The sequence below is a fragment of the Phoca vitulina genome, unplaced genomic scaffold (assembly GCF_004348235.1).
Source record: "Phoca vitulina isolate PV1807 unplaced genomic scaffold, GSC_HSeal_1.0 scaffold5, whole genome shotgun sequence".
In the NCBI taxonomy this organism is placed as follows: Eukaryota; Metazoa; Chordata; class Mammalia; order Carnivora; family Phocidae; genus Phoca; species Phoca vitulina.
The window spans coordinates 51,897,882-51,925,047 of NW_022589708.1; the positions used below are offsets into that span (position 1 = coordinate 51,897,882).

The window sequence follows — 27,166 nt, forward strand, 5'->3', positions numbered from 1 at the left end:
TAGTCAAAAGAATCTGAATAGATTTGTGGACTACTGGGTTAAACAAATTAAAGTGGTTTCTTTACTGGGACTTCTCAAAGCCAGATATTTCCTAATTGTAATTTCATCTCTAAGAGGCTGCTAAATTATACAGTGTCTTCCAACAGCTTGAACGTGGATTCCTTATTAAAGAGGGTTCTGAGAATATCCTTTTGGGAATATCGGTAGGTTTTTCTAAAAACAAAGCTCAGTTGTTCTGATCATTCCCTCTATTCTCCTTAGCATCTAACCATTTTCATGGTTTCAAATAAAACCTCAATGATAAAGATCGTTACAACTCTCGCTACCTTGAATCTCTAGTCCAGTGATGTATTTCTAATTACCAACTGTACACTGTCCGTGAAGTATCTCACCATTACCTCAGACTCAGCATACTCAAAATGCCTGAATTCTATCACCTCTCCAACTCTCCTGGTTCCTACAATGACCTGCCATTTTGCCAGATCTCCAAACTAGAAACATCCATAATGTCTGCCTCCATGTCACGTACTCAGCCTTTCTCCACCAACTCATACCCATGCTCACAGTCGCCCTAGTTCATTTGGGGTTCTTTCCCAGACTGCACATCACTACCAAGTCCATCTTCCTAATGCAGACTTCAGGGTGGCAGAGACATTTTAATAATGTTATTCTTCCGATCTATGAGCATGGAATGTTTTTCCATTTTTTTGTGTCTTCTTCAATTTCTTTCATGAGCGTTCTGTAGTTCCTAGAGTATAGATCCTATACCTCTTTGGTTAGGTTTATTCTGAGGAATCTTATGGTTTTTGGTGCAATTGTAAATGGAATCGATTCTCTAATTTCTCTTCCTACAGTTGCATTGTTAGTGCCTAAGAAAGCAACTGATTTCTGTGCGTTGATTTTGTATCCTACCACATTGCTGAATTGCTGTATGAGTTCTAGTAATTTGGGGGTGGAGTCTTTTGGGTTTTCCACGTAAAGTATCATGGCATCTACGAAGAGAGAGAGTTTGACTTCTTCTTTGCCAACCTGAATACCTTTCACCATTCTATTTTTCCTAGTCAATGACCTTCAGCAGCTCCTAGGCACAGGGAACCTAGAAGCCTCATCGGACCTTCATGCAGCCTAGTTTCTCCTATTCAGGTGACTCCTGATTGCACCACTCCCCAAAAGACGCCCCTTGCTTTTAGTTAAGTTTGTCTTACAATTTGCTACAGATATGCCGAAACAGACTAACACCCTTTCAACTGCTTTTAAAAATGTCCTGTGCCAGTAAGACTGTGCTGAAACTAAATCACACCCTGTCTTCTGAAATCCCCCAGCCTGTGCATGTCTGGTGGTCGCAGACCCAGCTCTTACTCCCACCCCTGCTCTGGTATAACCTCCACTGTCTCTTTGGGATAGTTGGTGTTCAACCTGGATTTGCCCTCTGGGCTTTGAGCTTGCATCACATTGGCTGTGATGTTTGCCTACCATTCCCCTGGTATCTGCACCAGGTCTCTCCTGGATTTGTTCTGATCCAAGCCTATGGCACAATTCATCCTCTTATTAAGGAAACACACGGTGCTCATTTGTATCTGTGCCTGTGGTCATGATTTTTGGAATGCCTGGAATGCTCTGACCTCTCCTTTTGAACTATATAAAGACAAATAAAATAAAATAATGTTCAACCCAAGCCCCATTTTCTTCACTTATAAATTTTGTCTGCATACATATTTCTCTTCAGAACTATTATGGCACAGGGCCCAAACTCCCCAATCTACACTGAACGACACATGGTTTTGTACTACTTGCCGCTGTTTCATGGCTATCAGCCTTATCTCCCCAGTCACATAGTATAAACTCCCTGAGGGTAAAAACCAGGCTTTGTGTTTCAGTATTTCCACATCTCCCCACAGGTCTTACATTGGTGGGGACAGAGCAAGTGTTACACAAGAACATTCTGGATGACTGGTCCCCAAGGGACTCAAATATCTATTGTTTGTCCATAATTTCCATAATTCAACAGATGACCACCAGCCCATCCCACAAAGAAACTCTACAGCTAGGATTGCCACCATCTTCCTAGGAGATTATGGTTTGTTGACTTTCCTGAAGCCAGGCCTAGAGTATATACACTGTTATATGAAAATCAACTAGAACTATGGGGTGGGATTGGGGGGAACCAACAGAGTTTTTAAGGAACTGAGATTCAACTAATAGAGCCATTAGATTATAGATATAATGGCACAATAGGAAAACTTCTTTCTCACCAAAAAAAGTATTTATGGTGGCAAATATGTAATTATATTTGGATCTATAGGTGTCAATTGTGGCTTGAAATTTGTTGCTGGAGGGCCATTCATTAATATATGTTGAAATTATATTTAAAAGTTTTCAGTATATTTATATGCAATTACTGATAAATCAATTAATTTAAAAAACGCAGGGACAGTTTTGTTTTTGTTTTTTTGTGGGTACACAAACGCGGCTGAAATAAGATTGATACTTGACTGGTTAATTAAATAAAATCATGAGAACACAGCAGTTTGGAAAAGAAGAACAACTTCTAAGTGAAGAAAATGCCAGCCTCCTCTGAGACAGACCAGCTCGTCTGGTTCCTCTGGCTTTTGGGTCCCAGCCAGTTTTCTGCTCTGCCCTGTAGCTTGTAAGCTTCACACTCCCGCTCCAGAAATAGTGCACGTTTCTCTAGGGGATCCAATGCTTTTAGCAGTTTTCTGATGGAAGCAGAGAATACTGATAGCCCTGTCATTCGGCTATAGGTCATGGGGTAAATACACAGGCTGTGCTCTGCCTGGAAAGTGAGCAGAAGTCCATGGGAGAAGACTCATTTTCCTACCTCTGTCTTCCTACAGAGGTTCACATGAAACTGGTTCTAGAAAATCATTTTAACCCCCTACCGGGCCTTGTGTTTTTTAATTTTTAAACTTTTAAATGTGTTATAGAATTAGGAGAAAACTAGCAAATGAATGTCCAACCTCTTCTATAGAATTTATTCTTGCTACCACTTTTTCTCCCTCCATATAGCATTTGTTTGTTTGTTTGGTTGGTTTGTTATTTAATTCCAGTATAGTTAATATGTAATGTTATATTAGTTTCAGGTATACAGTATAGTTCAACACTTCTATACATGACTCAGTGCTCAATTTCCAAGACATCTTTCCTGTGCGTTGAAAGTTCCTATGTTAAAATAGCATCACGTTTTTGTTTTATGATTATCATATTTTCTCTTCTCTGAGAGTATCGTCACTTTGTGAAATGTTCTTCTTTCTGCATCATCTCTATTTTCTCTGTTCATTTGTTTTGATTTCCATTTTTTTTGTATAAGAGGCTATCCATTAATATTTAAGAATAAGGGGGCTGAAAACTTTTTTGCATAAAGGTAGGTCTTGACAATAAGTGGGTCTTCTTGTAAGGTTACTAGGGAGAAACTTCCAAATATTAGCATCAGAAAGGCTTTTCTCTTGGACATGTCAGTTTCCAGAAAGGATTTTTCTACTCTTCTGCTCAAAGTGTATAAATGTGGATGCCAGCTTCATGGGATCTAAATAAGAAAAGCAGACTTTCACTTTATCTTCTTGATTTCTGTATGATCTTACTCTTGTCCTAGATTGTATAAATCTCCACTACAGCTCCTGTTTTTGATCGGCCTAGAGAACAGGCAATGGCCCAGGTGCATAAGATGGAGGAGAACATCTGGATATCTAAATGGTTGCTATATAGACTTTCAATTAATCTTCCAACTTTCGGTGCCACCCTGTGCTCTCCAACCTTCAGAGGTACATGGTGTCTTCAAGTCCTGATGTTCTAATGCTTCGCAGGCTTTTACGGAGTACAGCATCTTGCGTCTTATTTGCTCCCCCCCCCCCCCCCCCCACGCCCCCTCCCCCCCCCCCCCCCCCCTCCCGCCACTGGAGGAATGGGTTTAACTCTTTCCAGTTGATAACTCATTACCACCCACCCATTTATTTTCCATCCTCCAAAGTGTTGTTGCATCTCTAGTTCTCTTTGTCTGTGTGGGGTTTGTACTTTTCTTTGATCCTTTATTGTTCTTTTACTGGGATTTTGGCAAGAGACAAAACTAATCACATGCATTTGATTTATCAGGAGTCCCTTCCCCCTTCCTGAAAAACTGGGTTCAGGGATTATTTCATCTTGGAATTTCTTCCAAAGATAGAGTCAAGTTTTTCTGTGCTGTCTTCTGAGCCTTTGATCATGCTCCTATCAGTTTATTTACCACATTGCACTACAATTTATTTGGTTATAGCTCTACGTGACTGTAAGTTCCCTGGGTCAGTACCTGGATCCTATTTCTTTCTTTCTCCTAGCAATTCTGGGTGCTTAGCATATGTTAATTAAATAAATGGAAGAATGCTTAGAATTATTCAAAGAAGAGTGGTTAGAGATGGTGCCTGTGGCCTGACCTTGTGAGGAAATAGAAAATAAAAAGAGAGACATTTTTAGAATATTGTAAGAGACAAAAGAGTACTGCAAATGGAAAAACTAAGAAACACAAATCCAAATTTGACTTGCTCTTTTTACTGTTCTCAGGACTCAGGCTAAAGATGATGTATGTTTTGCTGTGTGTTTTTTGGTCCTGTTCTAATCCGTCTTTTGAATAAGGCTAAACACTATAATCTGCTGCTGACAATTGTCCTATCATTGATTTCCTGCTTTTCTTCAAGCTGACAGGTTTCGGCACAGACCGTTTTTTTAATTCCTTTTTTGGGCCTGACAAAACTTTTCCTAAACAGGATTATAAACAAACCTCACATCTTATAACACTAAGATAGATGATGAATTATCTAACTCATTGGATCATGATTTAATATTAGGTGTTTGGGGAACACAAAAACCTTGTTTTAATTTGGTTTTGTTTCCATATAAGCATTAATGAATTCTATGGCCCAATATTACCTAAATTCTAAGTTTCTAATTTTTATTTGTTTACTGAGTACCTCTGTGCCAGGTACGAATGCATTTCATTCTTAAAACAACTCTGTAAGGTACAATGGTTTTGTCTTTATATTATAACTGGAAAGTAGAGCCAATAGGCTATACTGCTTATGAATAAAATTACAATTTTATATATAAATGTAACAGCAAGGTTTTATTTCTATAGTCATTGTGTTGTGATTATACAGAACTACATACATAATGAGTTCAAAATCATGAAAATTCTAGAGCTATTGCTTGTCAACATTTCACTGCATTTGACATCTCAATTTATAACTAATATATTACAGAATTAATTTATTTTCCTTATATACTTTAAATATTGCTAAGATTACTTCTTTACTTGCTGATCATACTGTTAAATAATATGCACTGAGGATATAGTAACATATAGAATAATGATCTTAAGGCCCGTCATGAAAGAAAGGAGCTAAAATACTTCTGTTGCTGATGATTTGAAAAGCAATTTCCTAAGGTTAGGTCTTTTCTACAATGAGAAAGCGAGATGATATTTCTGTTTTTAATGTTAGTTTAAGACACTGTAATGCCCACAGTTACTGTAATTTATAGGATTATTATTTTTGTTGGATATGCACCAAAGCTTAATGAAAACTCATGGCCTCCCTGAAAGTCATAAGCTTGTTGATTTGCTTGTCTTAGGGAGGTGGTTGCTCATTTAATTTTTGTTATATTTAGCAATTACCCACAAAGCTGTGATCTAATGGAAGCACTGCTTCTGGAGGAATGTAAAAATCAGCTGATAATTTCCTTCTGAAATGGTGTTTATAAGAAAGGAGGCTTGTACTCATGAACCCATGAGTGTCATCCTACTTGAGTGCAGACTTCTTTCCAATTCTTTCCTCAGACTGAATTCCTGGTTCAGAAAGAGCATCGCCAGTCTATAACTGGGACAACTGCAGGCCTCAACATTTCCCAGGGATAACATGATACCATCTTACCTGTGTTCTTTGTACTTCTTTCCTTTTTCTGCTGCCTTTCCCTCTCACCCACATTTCTGTTGCCTGATTTCTGAAAGACCTTGCAGATAGGTAACTGTGATAATTCTCCTCGGGGAGTTAAAGGTTTAATCACGCCAGTGGCATGCTGGAGCCTGACTGTACCACTTTGTGAGAGATGGCTGCTAAATACTCAGAAATTTAGCAAGTAGACTGTTAACCTTCGGCAGCTTGAAATCCGCCACGGAGGGAGTATTTACACCATGGAAATTGGCAAACATTATACACGGCCCACCCTCCCTCCCCAAAGAGCTGGTCTATCAGCACCCCACGGTGTATTCCTCCCCTGCCATCTTGCATTTTCATTAGAAACCTTATTCAAATCTGAAAGTCTTATTCAAAATCTAGATTTAAAATGAATTTCTATGGCTGGGAATGTCTCTAACAGGAACAAACATGGGAAAATCATTAGAGGCATTGCTCAAATGTTACCGCATAGGCAAATGGCTAGACCACCTTGCTGAAAACCAGCTCTACTCACATATAGCTAGGAGATATGGTGGGAAATTATAAAAATTAAAAAAAAAAAAAGCATTAGCTTTTTGAGCCAAGGAAGATTTCCAAATATATATGTACATATAATAATCCTATAAAATATGGATTGTTCTATAATAATTGAATTATATGAATTAGAATTATATTGAATTAGACTGTTAAGTATTTTCAGAATTACTGGCCAAAGCGAAGAATGAAGTACAAGAGTAAACTATGAACTATCCTTCTTAAAAAGGACAAAGAATTGCAAACCCCCTCAGAGCATGTGGAGAGTAGTCTGCATACTGCAAAACTAAATGTACTATTAGAGGTCCAATGAAACGATCTAGTGGTTTCCAAAACCAGAAGCAGGACTTCCATCTTACTGAGATCTTAAAAAAAAAAAAACAAACCTGTTGAGCTAGTAGTTTAAGACCAGGATTATTTCCCAAAGTACAGCAATCCACCTTTACTCATATTCCTAGAATATCTTCTTTAAAAGTGGGAAAGGATTAATGGTGCTTAATATAAATTAGTTATCTTTTCTATGTATTTGTTTCATGCCTCTACTATGTATCTACTGTGTACCGGGCACTATCTTCACTGCAGAATGAGTAAGTTCCAGTCCCACAATGTGTTTCAAAGATTCTATCCATTTTAAAAGTATATTAGGTAAGGAAGTACTGTTCAAAGGCCTCAAAGAGATTCTACCAGTAATATATAGAGGATTTTCTTTCTAATTAGTTTACTGTAATTAGATAATAACATTTGACAGCTATAACCTTTTAGCTTTTGTGCTCCCACAAGAATAGGCACCAGGAGCTTTTTAGAGAAGATGATCTGATTTCTGAAGAAAAATGGGGTGTAGCTTTGCCTTCTTGGGATGAATCCAAATGTAACTAAATAAAAATGTGAAAAATATACTTTATAGAGAACACTATGAAGCATGGTCAGAAAAATTTTGACTTATAATTAACACATGCTTCTGAAAATATGGAGTCTAAAAGTAATAAATAGGAATTCTTTCTTTAAAAAATATTTATTTATTTATTTATTTGTTTATTTGAGAGAGAGCGAGCATGAGTGGGAGGAGGGGCAGAGGGGGAGGGATAAGCAGACTCCCCACTGAGCAGGGAGCCCGACACAGGCTCGATTCCAGGACCCTGAGATCATGACCTGAGCCAAAGGCAGATGCTTAACCAACTGAGCCACCCAGGCGCCCCATAAGTATGAATTCTTAATTATGGGCTTTTAGAACTATAGTTACGCTGACACTGAGTTTGTTGTTATAGTTGTTTGCTGTAAGAAAAACACATGTTCCTATCAAAGCATGTAAAATTAATGAGCACATTTTCTATGCAGAGCTCAATACTCTGTTGTAAACTGTACTCATGAAAGAAAACTATCAATGAATTCATTAGGTAAAAATAAAAATTCAAAGAACAATGGCTACAGAACTAATAACTCTAGAAGGCTGAAATGTAGCAAGATATAAAGGACAGTGATAAAGCGTGTAACTGATGTTTATGTAAATATCAACAGTTCTTTTGTTACCATGCAGAAGAATCAGGGAAAAAAGTGGGTAGGTAAGTGGGGCATGGCTTGGCAGGTTGTTTGCCTGCCTTCACTGCTGACCTGAAGGAGCATCTCGTGACCACCAGGAACCGCACAAGCCAGGCGTGTGTATACCTCCCATGCCAGCAGGCCTGGGCTGCCTTAAACGACTAAAGTGCAAAGCAGGCCTTTTAAATTTCCGTGATGTAAAGTAAGTCCATCTCGCCACTAGATGGAGATCAGGTTACTCTGCCAGGAGCAGGGAAAGCGGCTGGCATTTAGCCAGCGATAAGCATGGCACTGAGAACACACTCTCTTTTCTCAATATTTCTAAGAAAGGCATTTTTCAAGCTCCAAAACCAGGAGTAGACATCTGCTGAATAAAGGGCCCATAAATGAGGAACAGCTTGAGGGATCACATAGTACGGGAACTGCTTAAAAGACACATTTTTGCTTGTTATTACCATTGCTCCATAATGATTCCTATTTGGATTTTGTTGTGTAAACTACTCGTAAATAATAACATGAACTGGTCTAAATAAGAGCAATTAAATATACTGTCTTTTTTATTTTTTTCCAAGATTTTATTTATTTATTTGACAGAGAGAGACACAGCGAGAGAGGGAACACAAGCAGGGGGAGCGGGAGAGGGAGAAGCAGGCTTCCCGCTGAGCAGGGAGCCCGATGCGGGGCTCGAATCCCAGGACCCTGGGATCATGACCTGAGCCAAAGGCAGACGCTTAACGACTGAGCCACCCAGGTGCCCCTATACTGTCTTATTATTTACCAAACAAGGAGGGGAGGAGAGATACGACCAAAAACTAAAACAATGGTAGACCATTTGGACAATTAATCCTGTCTGTTTACACATAAAGATGTATGCTCACAGTTTGTTTCTGGGTTTGAATATGTATATATATATATATTTCAATATCAACCAAAATGGATTCAGGAACATCAGAAATGGAAGGAGAAGGTTGGATAACATCTAAGTTTCTAAATGAAACTAACATCCAATTCTCAAATGTGTAACTTTATTTCTGAGTAAGTTTTATTTCTGCTACAGCTGAACTTTGAACTGGAGACATAAAGTTATACATTTCCTGGAAAATGTTTGGTCTGGGAAGGATCAGATGTTGCCTTGCAAACAGTAGCCAAGTATTTTGATTATTTTGGGGATGTTAGAGAATATATTTCTGTTCATTTCTAACTTATTAACTATAGATATTCATTTAATACTTATTCGGTTACATTAAAAACAAATGAATAATTCCTGACAGTTTAAAAGAACAATTCCATTTCTTATCAAATAGCTTCAATGGCCAGTGCAATTTAGTATATGTGAGTGTGAGCATATACAAACGTATTAATTCCCTCTGTGTATCAATCATTATGCTAGGAGCTGGGAATAGGAAGATGAACAACAGAGTTGGGGAAGTCATGGGGATGAAGAACATACGGCTAAAACACAATAGGGGTTAACTTTTCTAGCCGTCAAGACCAGTTATGAAAATCATGAGTAAAATTCCTTTTTAAAGTTCTATTGTGGAAGAAACTTAATTTAGGCCACAGTCTTGACCACAGGAAAAATATGACCTTTCATCTCTATGACATATGAGAAATTAAAATAAAATATAAGAAATGCAAAAACAACAGTATTTACTCTTAGGCCTCAATCACTGTAATGAAAAGAGGAGCTTAATTCACAAGGAGACACTAATGCTTAGAATAATAGGAGAATCAGAACCACAGTTAATTAATTTTCCAATTATTGTTATGGGTAGTGACCAACAAGCAGTCTGTTGCTATAACAGATTCACTGCACTTAATGACATGTTTATTTTAGAGCAATACATTTGTTTTAGCTTAATTAAATTAATATATTCATACCCTTTCAAAAGAAGTTGAGGTTGTTTGCCTATGTTGGTTTGCGATCTTCACAATGTTCCTATAAACTTTTAAGAATCTAAGAGAAATATGTATTATTCATTTGCAAATCTAAACAGTTCGCCTTTAAGGGAAATCACAAAAATAACCACATAAAAGAGTAATTATTAATCAGGTATCAATGGGATAGTTTGTGGAAATTTTTTATCTTGCTAATTGGCTCTTTACAGAACCACACAGCTGACAGGAACCTACTTTTCTTTCTTACCTTGCTGGATAAAAATGAAATGTAGACACTGAAGTTTTCTTCTGAAGATTAAAATATATCAATTACAAATAAATCCTTTGATGATATGCTTCAGTACTTAAGGGTACACAGCTTTCCTCATTGTTCACGGGAGTTCCAGACAGCAACCAGATTAGCTGGTGACTGAGTCATTTCTGGAGTTTCCTCTCACCTTGGTGCCCTATTTCCATGTTTCTTTCCAGTGCAGGGTTGGGTCTACTCACCACTGCTAAGTCTGCATGATTGGGACATAAGGAAGTTGGGAAAGATGCGTCTCTACTGGATGCGTCATTTACTTATCTTCTCCAGGCTATAGGTTTTGGCCCTAGGGTAATGGGCTGCATTTTATATCAGTATCTCTGCTTCCTCGGTAGCTTGTAGAGATGCTGAAAATGATGGCAGTAAAAGTCAGAACAGATGTGAAGGCGGTGCTGGAAACTGATTAATGCTGGAGGTAGACAACAAACGTTGATTGTATTCTCATGTTGTGATGTGAGGGACCTGCATATTTAAGAACTGACCAAAAAATGGGCACATTTTAACTTTTTCACTCGCTAGAGGGATAGATTTGTCTTTTTCTATTACGAGAAATTATTATAGCTATTTAAGCAATGATATTCAAGTTTTGGGGCCAGAAGTTTCCACAACTGTGGCAACTGGAACTAAATTATATACCTGAATATGCACCTTTAAGAGAGAAGGTCAACTCAAGTGGTACCTGCATATGTCGGTGACCTTCTTGTCCAATCATGTTTCTCCATTCCGTGAGTGATCGCTGCAGATGTTCAAGTCCAGTTTCCCAGAGTCTGATGTGACCTCCCATATCAACAGTAACAACACCACCTTTGCCCCACTCAGCTAGCAGAGCATCTGTGTCTGAAATAGTAGATAGCCATGTGGTATATGGCGAGAGAGATTCTGATCTGATAAGGAAATTATAGTAGTTAGTCAATTGGTAGTAATGAAGCTAGTTTACCCAATTTTGGTTCATTAAACTGGCTATAAAGAATTCTAATAGTAAGCACATTAAGAGATACCAAGAGATTCATCTGTAAGAAAAAAAATAACACAGTTTTCTATTGGTTATTTACACTTTTCTGTATTTGTGGACTCCCGATGATACTAGCATTCACTGTCAGAAGGAAAAGAACTCTAAACCATCTCATATCTCATTCACCTGCAATGCTGGACTCACTATTTAGGGCTCTAAGTTTCAGTCTAAGTGCTGAAACTGATGTCTTGTTTATGGGCTTTAACTGCATTTGTATTTAATATTTTGCATTTTCTAACTTAGGAAGTTAAGGAATTTATAACAAGGAATTTATGTATTTCTCATATTACATATATCATACATATACATACTTCCTTTGTTATATATTCATTTCTAGGAATGCAGCTTTTGCCTATAAGTCAACTGCACACTTCCCTTTTCTGAATATAGCTCTCACTAAACAAAAGAAACAGATTAGAAATTCTAATTAATCTTTAAATACATCTGATATTTTCTATATGAAGTAAATGGTCTAAAGGGATAGTCTGATCAGATAATAAAAACACAATAAGCCATCAGTGCAGATCTGGGAAAAACCACAAAACCACTATATGTTGGGTAAAATCTTATAATATCCTAAAGAATAAACCAGGACTACTTTGACCTTTCTTTCCGGTCTGCCTTAGTAGATACTCAACACAGAGTGACAGAGCTAGCTACTCTGGGACACAAAAGTTTTAGAAAATGTTAATATGAAGAGGATGATAACAGTAGGATGGGTCCCCAGGTTTCAGAACTACTTTACAGTTCTAGAAGGACTCACAGAAGGTAACATTTGATATAATACAGGGTTTATCTCATGGTGTTCTCCCAAAAACATGTGCCTTAGTAAAAAATTAATAGGTACAGATGGTGAAGTAAAGGGCTATTCCAGAACAATGAAATTTATCTACGTGAAACAATAATGTTTGAGATTCTTCCAAGAGCACTCAAGATGTAAGACTGTGGAATACTCTATTTACTGGCTAAATGTTTAACTCTTCATACCATGAAACTTGAAATTTCTATGGGCAATTTCTTCAATATGTCAAAAAAAAGTGCTGAAAAAAATCACATATTTACTACAATTTGCTCCCCAGCTCTAGAATCTCTTCTTCACCTTGTTTTAAATGCATCTTCCCCTTACTACATAATAGCAACGTCATTAAAGAATACACAGAATTATAGTAGAGTGAGGCCCAGATTTCCATACACCCACAGATGAGAGCTAGGCAGTATCATTTCACAGATGTAAATAATACAAAAATTTGAGGAAAAATACTCAAGTTTTACTGGGGGCAAAAGTGATGTATTCATTTTGGCCCTGTAGTTATATACAGTGTTACTGTATTTTCTGTTATTTGAAGTTAGCCATCAGATGGAAAATTCCAGCTATCTAGCAGAATGCTAAATTTAAGCAACTAGCAGGAAAACTGAAATCCAGATGGGTTGTTCTCTTGGATTGCATATATGCCAAAAATGGCAATAGCTAATCTCAAGAGAAATTCAGGATATACTGATAATGAACAGACTCCAAATCACATGGCACTTGAAATATGGCAAGTCCAAACTGAGATGTTCCAAAAGTGTAAAATACATACTGATTTCAAAGACTTAGAAGAAAAAAGGAATATAAAATATCTCATTAAAATTTTTATATTGAATACGTGTCAAAATGGTAACATTTTATGCTTTTAAAATTTATTAAAAATATTTATTTTAAGGAGAGAGTGTGCATGAGAAGACAATAATGTTTTAAATACATCGCGTCAATAAAATGTGATTAAAGTTAATTTCACCTATTTATTTTTCCTTTTTAAAAATATGGCTAATAAGGGCTAGACAATGAGTGACATTATCTGGCTTGTGTTCTATCTCCGGCAGGCGGTGTGGCTCTGAAGGAACAGCTGCTCTGCCAGGTGTTCCTCCCCGGCAGGCATCACACACGGTTCACACAGAAAGTTAAAAGAGAAGAACAATGAAATAATTTCTAAGAGAAATACTGGAAAAAAGTTATTAATGCTTTTAGAAATGTAAAAAAAACAGAAGTTGTTCTTTGCTTTTGTTGCTTGAACTAATAGTATATTTTAATAAGCATATACTTCATACGGAATAAGGAATTTCCCCAAATGACTAAAAGCCATTTTCCATTAAACTGACACATAAAGATGCTCTAAGAAGGCATACTTATATATGTTGGAACAAGTAAATCTATTTTTTTTTTTTTGAGTAATGCTTTGATTATTCGTATTTATTGAACCTGATTAAGGGTCCTAAGAAATGAAACTGTTTCTCAGTTACTGTGACCTGTCAGGCTGGGCTAGTTTCTTCTAGGGGTTGGAGGAGCGGCTAGAAAGCGGCCTGGTGATGCTGGGGGTGAGTGACAGGTCTCGGAGTAGCCGGCCTTTCTCTCATGCTGGAAGGCTCTGAAGGCTTCTCTGCTAGAGAGTTCAGGGGAGGTTTTCATCCCTGTGTTGTGAGGACTTAGTTGCCCGTCAGGGAGTGTATGTTATGAGGGGATGTGGTGTCAAACTAGGCCAAAGCAGAGGAAAAGATTAGAAGAAGGAGGCGCTGGCTGGGGGTGGGGGTGGAGTGGGTGAGGGAGGGGAGCAAAGTAAGGAAGAATGAGGAAGTTCCAGAGCAGTTCTGCTGAGAGAGGGAGATCAGGCATGGGTGCATCCAGAAAGGGACAGGCTACTGGTGAGGACACTGTGATTCTCAAGGGTAGAAACCAAGCACGTAGTCTTCCTTCTGTATCCGCAGTCTAGCTGGTTTAGATACTTGGCTTCCATCACTGGACAATAATAGAAGCAGTGAATGGTCATGAGTTCCATTCAAAATCTCTGGAAGCCTTTAGCTACTCTATAGCCTTCACAACATTTTTTTAAAAACCATTTTTAAAAATGCTATTTAAATTCCTTTGACATTTTGAACACATTTACCTCTGAAAACTACTATATAAAGTTAATAAATAAGGTGGATGGAGTTCGAGAGTATTATGCTAAGCAAAATAAGTCAGTCAGAGAAGACAAATACCATATGATTTCACTCACATGTGGAGTTTAAGAAACAAAACAAACAAGCAAAGGGAAAAAAAAAGAGAGAGAGAGAGAGAAACCAAGAAACAGACTCTTAACTGTAGAGAACAAACTGATGGTTACCAGAGGGAGGTGGGCAGGGGGATGGGTGACATAGGTGATGGGGATTAAGGAGTGCACTTGTCGTGATGAGCACCAAGTGTTGTATGGAAGTGTTGAATCACTATATTGTGTACCTGAAACTAATATTACACTGTATGTTAACTAATGGAATTCAAATAAAAACTTAGAAAAAAAGAAAAATAAAGATGAAAATTTTTTGCAATACTGAAAATGCTGTTTCAGATAAATTAAATTAATCACTGGGATAAATCAATGAATAGATCAATGACAGAGAAATGAAGCCTTGAAGGCTGTTAGACTTATACCTATATAACATTTGAACATTTTTCCCAAATGAAAATAAAAATAGCAGTAAAGCATGCAGAATAGCAGCAAGATACAAGCCAACTGCAACTGGGGTGGGGCGGGGGGAGAAGAGCCTGCTATTTCAGGAGGCAAAAGCACACATTTATTCGGAGTGCTCGGTAAGACTTGACTTGCTTTTGATCTGACATATGAACTGGAACAAAGGTGAACGTGGATTACCTGGGAATAGGGATATATCGGAGTTTCTTTGATTGAAGATCAGTGATTTCTATATAACCAGCTGTTTGCGGAGGGGTCACATCTGCAGACAAGTCATGACATGAGCTGAGTATTAAATTACTGCATGATACCAAAATAAGACCAGAAGAAAGCATGAATGTTGCTAAAAGTGCAATGAAGTTACCAGTAGCCTAGGGCAGAGCTCTGAGACCCACCTGACAAGGTCCTGGGCCAAGTCTAGTCTCTAGGGTTATGTTTTTGTCAACAAAACACAAAGATTGTCAAATACATACATATTAGGCCATGATTCTTCACTGTCAGAAAATGACCTAAGTCCTTTTCATTGTCTTTGCTAGCTTTCCAAGACGAGACGTTTTAGCACTTAGAGTTTATTTGAAAAGATTTCATCACCTGAATTCTGTTTTTCCTTCCTAGGAAGTCACAATGACAGTACAAAGTAGGGGATGCAGCACCCACTTTGTAATCGGACTGGCCACTGGCTCTGACATTTCTGAACTGTGTTTTATGCTGGTCAAGTTATCTTGCTTCTTTTGTCATTTGTAAAATGGGGATAACAACAGCATCTGAGCATCATAGACATTATTTTGAGGATTAGATGCATTTAGTGGCTGGAAAGCATTTAATTAGTAGCTGCTCAGCACATGGTACCTGTAATTATTAGGGCCCCCCAAGACAGGAGAGGGTGTGGTGAGGATGGGCCTGTGGGATGAGGACTCTGGATCATGGATGAAAGGGTGGGGGAAGGAGAGGGTATGACATATAGGGGCCAGAGCCCCCACCTCTAATTCTGGAGTTGTTTCCCAGCCAATTCCAGGGGTCTGCTGGCTTCTCTTCCAAAGCCCTGAATACCACCACTCATCATCACTAGCTGCCACTACTGTGTGCCAGAAACTCTGCTTAGTCTTTATAGGCAGGGTTTTTAATCCTGACCACAAAGACTCATGATTCCTGCTGGAATGAGGAGGAAGCTGAAGCTAATAGAGGCGCGATGATAATGTGACCTGCTTGAGGCGACACTGCTAGAGAGTGATGGAGATGGCTTTCAAACCCAGGCCTTCCTGGCTTTGAAATCTCTGCTCTGTCCACCACTCCACACAGCTCCTGCCTAAGCTGACCCTAGGGCAACAATTTTTAAAATGGCCTCATTTTAGAAGATATTGGCCATTAATGTCTCTTAAAAAAAAATCTCCCCTACACAGAACCCATACTTTTTTTTTTTTTTTTTTAAGATTTTATTTATTTTTTGACACAGAGAGAGACAGCGAGAGAGGGAACACAAGCAGGAGGAATGGGAGAGGGAGAAGCAGGCTCCCCATGGAGCAGGGAGCCTGATGTGGGGCTCAATTCCAGGACCCTGAGATCGTGACCTGAGCCGAAGGCAGACACTTAATGACTGAGCCACCCAGGCGCCCCCAGAATCCATACTTTTTAAAGATTTTTGTCTGTTGTCTGTCCTTATTACAACTTCAGGTTAGAATGAGATATCCAGGATGTTCACACTGAATTTATCCAATGTAGTTTACAAAAAATAAGAAACTTGGCATTTTTATTTCATGTTTGCAGCCGGAAGTTTTTGAGTAGACCCTCCGAAAAATTCAAAACTCAAAATATGTCTTATTTATTCAACAAACATGGTTAGGTTTACTTTGCACCAGACACTATACAAAGCACTGAGGAGAGAGAAGGAGATGTGATTCCTGTTTCATCTGAGGAGCCCACAGCAGAAAGAGGAAAGTTCCTTAAAAAAAAACAAAAACAAAAAAACATAAAAAACCCCCACACAACAAAACAAAACCCATCGTGGGCCTTTGGGGACCCACAGGCCTGGGGGCTAGGTATGAGCTGCAGAGCAAGGCAAGGAGGAGTGCCAGAGGTCAGAGGGTTAGGAGGAAAGGAAGGTAATGTCCAGGGTAGCAGAGGGTAGGAAAAAAGAGTTACTATGGTAACCTGACCACCAGCTGAATCGGCTGTCCCTAGATGGCCATTTATATAAAACAAGCATGCTTATCATCAGTTACACACAGCCTGCACTGCAAATGCTGCCCGGGATGGAAGGCCAGCCTTGGATAAAGTTTTGCGCCATATATCACTTTTGACAGTTCCTGCTGCTGAGCCCTATCCGAAGTAGGTTGAATTATTTATAGACCCAGGTTCTTTGCCAAAAATGACCAGTTATTGAAGCGGTTGGGATGACTAGAGCTGTCTCGTTAACCGACTTACATTTTGGCTTGTCACTCATGGGCGCTTTTTTTTTTTTCATAAGTAGTAGTATTAAGCTGAGCTATGGCCACCAGTACTTTCAGACGGCCCGTGAAAGCAAAGCACAGTAAGCCAACTTATTTTAAAATATCTTTTCTTTCACTGTGCAAATTAATTCCATGGCATAAAGAGGGTGAGAAAATGCAGTAATGGCTGTGTCTATTTCAAGAAGAGGAAAGCAAGAATTTTACTCCTGGTGCTAAAAAATATTTTCACATATCAGAAAAGGCACTTTGTGGCTATAAAGCACTTTTCAAAGCAGTATTAAGGGAGTGGTGGTGGTGGTGGTGATGGTGAGCACTTGAAAAATAATCAGCATTGACGTTTACTGATTTGAAAATGAATCAGCTTGGAATACATGACTGAATTAAGGAAGTGAACACCACAGCCAGATTTCCCTCCAAACTTGGCCAAATCCCTGTCTATCCGTTTTAAACGTTTCAATGCTGTAGAGAGGACAGAGGCTCAGTAAATTTCCATTACATTTATAATCAGGTGGATTTCAAGGATAGGTGTAAGCTACGCGTGAAGATGAGTTCACTAACGACGAAAGGGAAGTCAACGGCTGCGTGTTTACTGCATAGTTCCCGGGAACAGTGGGGACAGCTTCTGCGCACAGCACCAAGGTTAGGAGGAGGTATAAGAGTTGTCAGACAAAACTACTGAGAACACATTTGGAGGGAAGATGAAATTATATTAAAAAATTCACTCCTTTTAGCAATGTAATTTGATGTACATCTGTTAACTACCAAGTTTAATGCACTTCTGTGTTCACAGATTAAGAGTGATGAGTGTCCTGCAATAGCGCCAATGCCAAATCTTTTAAAACAGAGAGTATCACTTTTAATCCAGAGTTGTTACTTTGTGCTTGAAGAGCTGAGGTCTGTGATTAAAAAAAAAAAAAAGAAAGAAAGAAAAAAAGAAAAGAAAAGAAAAAGCAACTAACAACTAGGGAAAAAAAAAAAAGACTGGAAGAAAGCAGTAAATCTCTCCCTGGCTGCATTAAACAAAAGTTATGCCATCTTTATGAAAGCCACCAGAGTAGCCTTTATAGTTTCTATTGATTTCTTTAGTAAAAGGCTGATATGCATTAGTTCCAGACTAATCAGATGGTTGGATTCTATTTACTTAAAAAAAAAGCCAAACTATTTTTTATACCAGTGTCAGCTCAAAGATTGCTTCTTAACCAGAGCAAAGAGTTCTTAAGCCATAATCTTTCCTCTACTACTTTGGAAGTTATATACTCTATTCCTAACTTACTGACATACAAACTTAATCAATATCGCATCCTTCCTCCTGAACAATGTAAGGCACTTAGAAAACTTTAACATTAGTCACTCCTCTCCTAACTTGTAGATTATAATTGTCTCATAGTTTTGATATATGCTTCTTAAAATTTCACAAACTTTTATTATTTTTGTTCCTTATAATTAATGCTTGTTAGCCATACATTTACTACTTTCTTGTGTATCCTCATCTGAACTGGTTGATCCCTAGGCCTGTGCACAGCTATCCTCCTGGGATCTCCCTTTGTCATTCTCCTAGGAATTTTTTTTTTTTTTAATAGCCCACATTTATAAAATTCTTCCTATGTGCCAGACACCATCCTAAGCACTTTATGTATATTTGAAATATTTAAGGAATACTACTTAAACAAATGAGGGGAAATAAAACTCCTAGCAACGAAGAGAAAAATGGTCAAAGATATAAACAGGCAATTCTCAGAAGAGTAAATCACAACATATGAAAAGATTCTCAAAGTTATTAAAAATTAGGGAAAGATAAACTGAAACCACAATAGAAGGTCTGATCCCTACAAGAGTAAATAAGGATGGGGAGCGTCAGGACCTCTTTTATGAGGCGGGAACAACATTGCGAAACAATTTGGTAATTCTACTCTTAGATATATCCCCTATGATTTCTTAGCATGTACACAAGGAGAGGGGTACAAGGATATTCATTGCCCATTATCTGTAATAGCAAAAATTGGAAAGAACCTAAGTGTACATCAACAGAGACCCGATGAATAAACTACAGTGTTCAGCAGTGAAAGTAAATGAAGCAGCTATCAATGTGGATGATGACAAAGATCATCTCCTTTGACCAAACTCTAGTCAGGCTCTTCTGGATCCTCTTCCCAAACAGGCCCCAACTTTTAGGCTTCTGTATTCATCTCTGTACTGTTCACTTTTATCAAGAGTCCTGCTAAGTCAGTTTAACTAGAATCCCCCACCCTCCACATGTGATCAGGTTCCTCATCCTCCACCATCCACGAGGTAAGGTCTAATCACCCTGGCCTGCCTTCAGCAAGAATCCTCCAGGGTCAATTTAGCCAGAAGTGTTCCTTTTCCTTGATTTCCTTTTAGTAGTTTTCTATCCACTGATCCCTACCAAAAGTTAGAAGATCTATACTACCTGATTTTGACACTCACTATAAAGCAGTGTCAAAGCTAGAAAGTAATCGAGTGTGCTATTAGTGAAGGGATAGACACAGAGATCAATGGAACACAAAAGAAAATACAAAAATAGACCCCAACATGTGTGGTCAGTTGATTTTGAGCAGAGGTCCAACTGCTGAAATTCAACGGAGAAAGGACAGATCTTCCAGCAAATGGTGCTGGAACAAGTGAATATCCGCATACAAAACAATGAGTCTCAATCCATACCTTGCACCATATAAAAAAAATTATCTCAAAATGGAACCTTAAATGTAAAATCTAAAACTACAAAATTTCTAGAAGGGAAATTTTCCCTTCATCAAAATGGGAGAAAACATTTGAAAAGAATATTTGATAGTGGACTTGTACCCAGAATATATAAGGAACACACAAAACTCTTTAAAAAAGTCACCCAAATAACCCAAGGGCAAAAAATCTGAGACATTTCACTAAGGAAGGTACACATGACAAGATGCTCAACATCATTAGGCACTGGGAAAATGCAAATTAAAATCATAATGAGATACTGCTGCACAACTAATAGAATGGTGAAAGACTGGTTATACCAAGTACTGGCAAGGAGGCAGCAGAACTAGAACTTTCCTTCATTGCTGATAGGAATGCAAAAGGTATTGTCACTTTGTAAAACAGTTTGGCAGTTCTATCATATAATGTAAAAATGCCATTCCAACGTATTTACTCAAGTGAAGCAGAGACTTATGTTCACTTAAAGATTTGTGCACAAAAGTTCACAATAGCCTTATTCATTATTGTCAAAAAGTGGAAATGATTCAACTATCCACCAACTTGTGAATGAATAGACAAAGTGTGTACAATCACACAAGAGACTACTACTTGGCAATAAAATGAACTACTGGCACAGACAACAATATTAATGATTCTCAAAGACATGATATTAGGTGAAAGAAACCAGACTTGAAAGAACATATACTGTATGATGCCATTTATATGAACATTCTGGAAAAGGCAAATCTGTAAGGCCAGAAATCAGTTCGGTCAGGGGACAGGGAGTAGGTGGAAAGGCTGACCACAAAGTAGCATGGGGAGATGGAACTGTTCTCTGTCAGTTATGGTGATGGTTACACAATTGTATGTGTTTGTCAAACTCACTGAACTATATACAAACTGAACTATATATAAACTGAACCTTAATAAGAACAAAGGCATACTTTAAAAATATCACTCTGTCTGATACATGGAGAATGGGTAGGATGGGGAAAGAGTGGAAGAGGAAACGTCAGGAGGCTGTTGCAATATTCTAGTGCAATATGGTGGTGATTTGGATGTTGGTAATAGAACTCTAGTCAAGTGGGTAGAATCAAAATATATTAGTGAGGTTGTATCAAAAGGACACGGTAATTTATGATGGGATTAGATAGAGAGGATGAGGGAGAAGAAGTATCAAGGTAGACTCCCGGGTGCACCGAATTCTAGTACAGAATTTCTTGTATTTCCTGGGATGGTGTCATGCCCCTGTACCTTTCACACAGGGTTCCCCCTCCCTGAAACAATTCCTTCATTTGATTCACTCCCATTCATCTTTTCAAGGGTCAGCTCATAATCACCAGTCTGGACTGTAAGCTTCTCCTTTTGTAGACACCTTGTGAATATTCCTGTCATAGCACTGTACTGAGACTGTCACTTTATTCACCTGCTTCTTCTACCTTAAGAAAGATTTTGAGGAAATGGTGATTTCTTTGGAAGAAACTAATTCTAAATATCATCATATAACCAGGACTTGTCAACCCAGTAATAGATTATAATACATTTAGCATTATATTTATTAAGTCCACAGTGATAATAACGAATGTAAACACAGGACAACATTTACTACCACTATGATGCAAATAACAAACAGTGGCTCAACGAGCAAACATTTTCATAATTATCCATTATGGTGAAAGCCCATGTGGTTCAGCGAGAATAGCCCTAGGCTTGGGATTGGAAGACCTGGTGCACATCTGGGCTCTGCTGGCCACTGGTGGGGTGGCCCTTGGCATGCCATCTTACCTCCCTTTGTCAGCCTCCCTGCATACAAGTTTAAGAGTACACTGATGACAGAATGGGGATTTGAATATTAAATAAATGTATATAAGGAAAAGTGATCGGCACAGGCCCTGGCCTATGTTTTGCAGTAATAAATATAAGATGACCCTGAGAGCACTGCTGAGGGGATCAGTCTGCATGAGTCTCTGGCCTTTCATCATAGCTGGCCCCATTTTCTGTGCCTGATGGTCTAATAATTTTTAAAAGTCTATTTGAAAACATCTTCTAAGTAAAGTTATTGTATAGATTGTAAGGCAAAGGAAGAAGAGTTTTAACAGCAGTGCCTTCCACCACACACTGCGAGAAACTGAGTGAAAACTTTCTGAGCACACACAGAGGTCTTTTTAGCTACTAGACCCTGGTAGAATTATTCACATTTATACATATAGAATGATAATGATAAATTAAATATCCTTACCCATAGCAAACTACTTTTACTACCTCAGCAAATTAGGAATTCGTAAATTTCTTACCTTTTGGGTAGACATCTTTTAGAGGGACTTCTCCCGGGGGCAGAATCCTGACTATCTGATTAGTATCTAAAAGAGTCACACAATTGCTCTGTTTTGGAGTTTCACTTTTCTTCTTTCCTCCATAGAATGTTCTGTCAGTGACACTTGGTTTATGCAAGGATGATGGCCTTCTCCAAGAATAGACTTCACTGGGTGACTGAAAGAAAGAAAAGATTAAAGTACTGAATATAGGGGTGCCTGGCTCAGTCAGTAAAGCATCTGACACTTGATCTCAGCTCAGGTCTTGATCTCAGGGTCGTGAGATCAAGCCCCACGCTGGGCTCCATGCTTGGCATGGAGCCTACTTAAAAAAAAAAAAAAAGTACCGAAATATAGTTGACCCTTGAACAACATGGGTTTGAACCGTGCAGGTCCACTTATATGTGGATTTTTTACAGTACGGTAAATGTGTTTTCTCTTCCTATGATTTTAATGACATTTTCTTTTCTCCAGCTTACTTTATTGTACATATATAATGTTTATAACATGCAAAATGTGTGGTAATAGACTGCTTATGTTATCAGTAAGGCTGCCAGTCAACTGTAGGCTATTAGTAGTTAAGTTTTGGGGAGTCAAAAGTTATTCATGGAGTTTTGACTGTGTGAAGGGGGTCAGTGTCCCTAACCCCCATGTTGTTCAAGAGCCAACTGTACTATAAACTACATTCACCACACCCGGTACAATGCAGCCCTTTAAGCAGATACCAGTGGTAAACTTGTATTTCACAAGTATAAGAAAATCAAATTACTTCTTAACCTTTTTGAATTTGGTATAGGAAATAGCTGCTTCACCAACAATCATATTTTTCAGGCAAATGTGAAATATACAACATATTTTTTATGTTGAAATGAATTGTAACTAAAGAGAGGGAATATAACAATATAGTCAGTTTAAAAATAAAATAAATCTCTACTACATCTACTCTGTGGCATTACCAGCATTCTGAAGTACCTGAGTGTGCCTTTCCATTCATATTTCCTTCTGCCTGCCCTAGATGTTTAGAACTCTTCTGGAATTTTATATATTTTTTTCCTCTTGCTTTACTTAAAATTTTTACCATATATGCATTTATCCTTCCCTACCCCAAGATCATAAATATTCTCCTATATATTCTCTAAACGTTTTAAAGTTTTGTCTTTCACATTTAAGTCCTTAACCCATTTGGGATTTATTTTTGTGAATGGCATGAGGCAGAGATTCATATTCATCCTTTTTCACATGGATAGCTAATTGTCCAAATACCGTCAAATACCAAACAGCACTACCAACATTGCTATTATAAAATACAGTTCTGAATATGCATGCATCTGTTGCTGGGCACTTCATTCCACTCTCTTATTTATTTTTCTACTCCTACGTCCATACCATTGTCTTGGTTACTGAAGCTTTATAATAAGCCTTGAAATTTAGTAGGGCAAGTATCTCTGCCTCTATTTGGTTCTTCTTCAGGAACATCTTGATTATTGTTTGTCTTTACTCTTTCATAAAATTGTATGAGAGTTGGATTTGCTCTGCACCCTTGTCAGTATTTGATATTGTCAGTATTTTTTTATGTTAGCCATGTAGTAGTGTCTTATCGTGATTTTAATTTGCATTTCCCAAATGACTAATGATGTTGAACATCTTTTCATGTACTTAATCTCTGTATCCTCTTAAATCATCTGTTCAAGTCTTTTGCCTTTTTTTTCACATTTACCTCATTATTTCTATATCTATCTAAATATATTGAAAACTGTGAGTTCACACAAATAGATTCAATTCCAATGCAATGACTATAGGATTCATTCTAGTGTTCCTTTCTCTATCTGTAACTCCCTTCTCCAACAGTGAGAAACTAGACTTCATTATCTTTAATATATTTACTTTCTTGCTCAGTTCCACTGAATGTGACTCATATCCCATCCCACTACTAACTTTCCCTCGCAAGCAAATGCCTTCCTTACTCTGCTTGGTCCTAATAGTCCATGCTGGGCTACGCTCATGAATGGATGCCCTCCTCACCTTACTTGGGCTCCTAAATCCTACACCAGGCTACCTCTACCTCCTCAGGGGCACCTCCAGGCATCCTGCCTGGAGTTCATTACTATCACTGGTGATTACACCCTTCCCCATCTGGGATGTCCTCACCTGCTCAGCCTCTGACCTCTGACACCTCACACTGAGCCACTGTTTGCCCATTTTCTATATTGGATGATTTGTTTTCTTGCTCTTGAGGTTTAAGAAATCTTTGTATGTTCTAGATACAAGTCCTTTGTTGGGAATATGATTTGCCAATATTTTTTCCCAGCCGTATCTTTTCATTCTCTTAACAGTGTCTTTTATAGAGCTGAAGTTTTAAATTTTGATGAAATTCAATTTATCAAAAATTTTGTTATGGATCATATCTGAGATGCTCAGTAGAGTGTTTAATAGAAGTGATGATGGTGAGTATCTTGTCTTATTCTTGATATTAAAAGGAATGCTTTTAATGTTTCACTATTGAGGATGATATTTGCTATAGGTTTTTATGGCTATTTGGCATTAGGTTAAGGAAGTGATAATAAGTTAATAATAATTTAGGTGCCTCGGATAATGCTATAAAAAGTTGATAGGTGACATATCCCTTTATTGATAGCTTTATGAAGAGTCAAAAGAAATTCACATAAAAGCAGAAAGGCACTGTGGTACACGAGAAAGGATACAGGTTTGAGGGTAAGTCATCCTTGACCTCAAATCCCAGCTCCTTTACTCATAATTTTTGTGGCCTAGGGGATACATCTTTCTCTGTTTCTGTTTCTTCATCTATAAAACCTTATAAAATTGTTTTAAAAATTGTCATGTATGAAGGGGTTTAGAGAGCCAAGGAAGAGTCCTAGCAGACACCCAGCTGACCGCTTGTTGTGGATAAGTTTTTTTTTTTTTTCAAGATTTTATTTATTTATTTGACAGAGAGATGGCGAGAGCAGGAACACAAGCAGGGGGAGTGGGAGAGGGAGAAGCAGGCTCCCCGCCAAGCAGGGAGCCCAATGCGGGGCTCGATCCCAGGACCCTGGGATCATGACCTGAGCCAAAGGCAGACGCTTAACGACTGAGCCACCCAGGCGCCCCAGGGGGATAGAACTTTTAATTTAACAAGGTCACTAGTCCTACCAGCTATAAAGGATTTCTATAGGGTTAATACAAAGTGTCTTATACTCAGTGCCAAATACTTTTACTTTCTAACCCTTTTTTACAGTAACATTATATTTCTATACTAATTTCTTCAATCAGAAGATCAGTATTTTAAATGATTCCACCTTCAGAAATATAGCTCTAGTATTTTCCCTACTGATGGCAGCAATCATTGAGAAAGCATATTAAACACAACTCTCATTTAGTCAAGGTTGCTGTAGATACTGTATTCCAACAACATGTTTCATTTTCAGTTATATAATACCATAGCAAATGCTTTTTACTTGATAATTAGGAAGACATATGGCAAAATCCTAAGCCACATATTATCCACTGGGTTTTGGATTTCAGATGTCTTATACCCTGAAATAGTCACCATTCATTAATTACATTAAAAATCTGAGATTATGTGAGATTGGCGTACCATCAAGCAGAGCCCATATTTTTATCTTTAAATGATTCTATTAAAAAATAAAAGCTACAAAGGAAATTATGAAAATTAAATGTTAAATCAAAACACATGGAGCTACATCTAAGGTTATTAGATGGCATCTTAGACTTAAATAACCTTTATATTTAATTTTCCCCCATTTCCATTAGGAGAAGATGATGCCTCATTTCACCCGAATTCAATTACAAATAGCCTCCTCTTTACAGATAACAGTACATAACAGCAGAAGGGACCACTTAAGAGCAAATTAAGTTGAAACTATCACCATAATTTGGATGCTGCAAAGATATGATAAATCAGAGCAAAACTCAATGGAAAGTGAATTGATGTTCATGAGTGTTGAAAACATTTAATCTACAGGAATGAGACCCCCCCCAAACTTTAAAAAATTCTAGAAGACATGTTATTTTGTTAGTCTCAAATGTTTCTCTTGACAGATTACATGAGCACACATTAAGACAACATGATGTAAAATTACAGTCAGTAGGTTAAACATTTCACTGTGTCACAGGGACTCATACGGAAAATACTGGTTTCCCCTTATTAAATTACATAATTACATTACCCTTTATTTTATTTTTTATTTTTTTTCACTACCCTTCAAATGTTAGTTTTAAAAAAGCAATGAAACTCTATAGGTAGAATGCATTCTTTTTTTTTTTTAATATTCTATTTATTTATTTGACAGAGAGAGACACAGTGAGAGAGGGAACACAAGCAGGGGGAGTGGGAGAGGGAGAAGCGGGCTTCCCGCAGAGCAGGGAGCCTGATGCGGGGCTCGATCCCAGGGCCCCGGGCTCATGACCTGAGCCGAAGGCAGACGCTTAACGACTGAGCCACCCAGGCGCCCCTAGAATGCATTTTCTAATGACTGATTTGGAATATAGACTTGATCTGAAATGTTTACCAGAATATCATTACATTTTTAACTAACCCTCAAATAGCCTTACATCTATAGGCTAAACTGGAAGAAGAAATATTTATTCAATAATTGAGAAAAACTGGTGCTTACCACGAGATCTGGGAAGCCAATAACAACTGTAGCATGACTATTCTCATCTGAGAGAATTCGGTTAGGAGAGGCAATCTTTTGTCCGACAGCTGAACTTAGATTTTCAGATGATAGTTGATCACTTGAAATTGTATGAGGTATGCTGAGATCTGCTTCTGAGGTGTCAGAGAAACATTAGATACCATATGCCCCTGAAATGCTCCAGGAATTAATTTTTGCAAGATTTCATTCTTGCCAACTCAAACAGAAAAGCACAAGTTAAAAAAGAGAAAACACTTTAAATTATATTCATGGCCTTTTGTTTGAGAAAAGTCAGTTTTTACAATCAAGGCATCTTCTCTAAGTGAATGCAAGTATTTACTGAATT

The 27,166-nt window shown here is 38.0% G+C and overlaps 1 protein-coding gene across 6 annotated transcripts in view; it reads right to left on the minus strand.

Moving 5' to 3' along the window:
* Window positions 1–27,166, minus strand: part of VWA8 (von Willebrand factor A domain containing 8) — a 348,163-nt gene that overhangs the window by 81,757 nt on the left and 239,240 nt on the right. For 3 of the 6 annotated variants that reach the window (XM_032402932.1, XM_032402934.1, XM_032402935.1), the window contains 4 exons: window positions 26,800–26,954; window positions 22,148–22,343; window positions 14,890–14,971; window positions 10,892–11,096 (listed from right to left, as the gene is read on the minus strand). In XM_032402932.1, the coding sequence (XP_032258823.1) occupies window positions 10,892–11,096; window positions 14,890–14,971; window positions 22,148–22,343; window positions 26,800–26,954 (638 nt within the window). Of the gene's footprint in view, window positions 1–8,782; window positions 10,690–10,891; window positions 11,097–14,889; window positions 14,972–22,147; window positions 22,344–26,799; window positions 26,955–27,166 lie in introns of those variants that run through there. The other 3 variants (XM_032402937.1, XM_032402936.1, XM_032402933.1) reach the window with 3 other exon arrangements.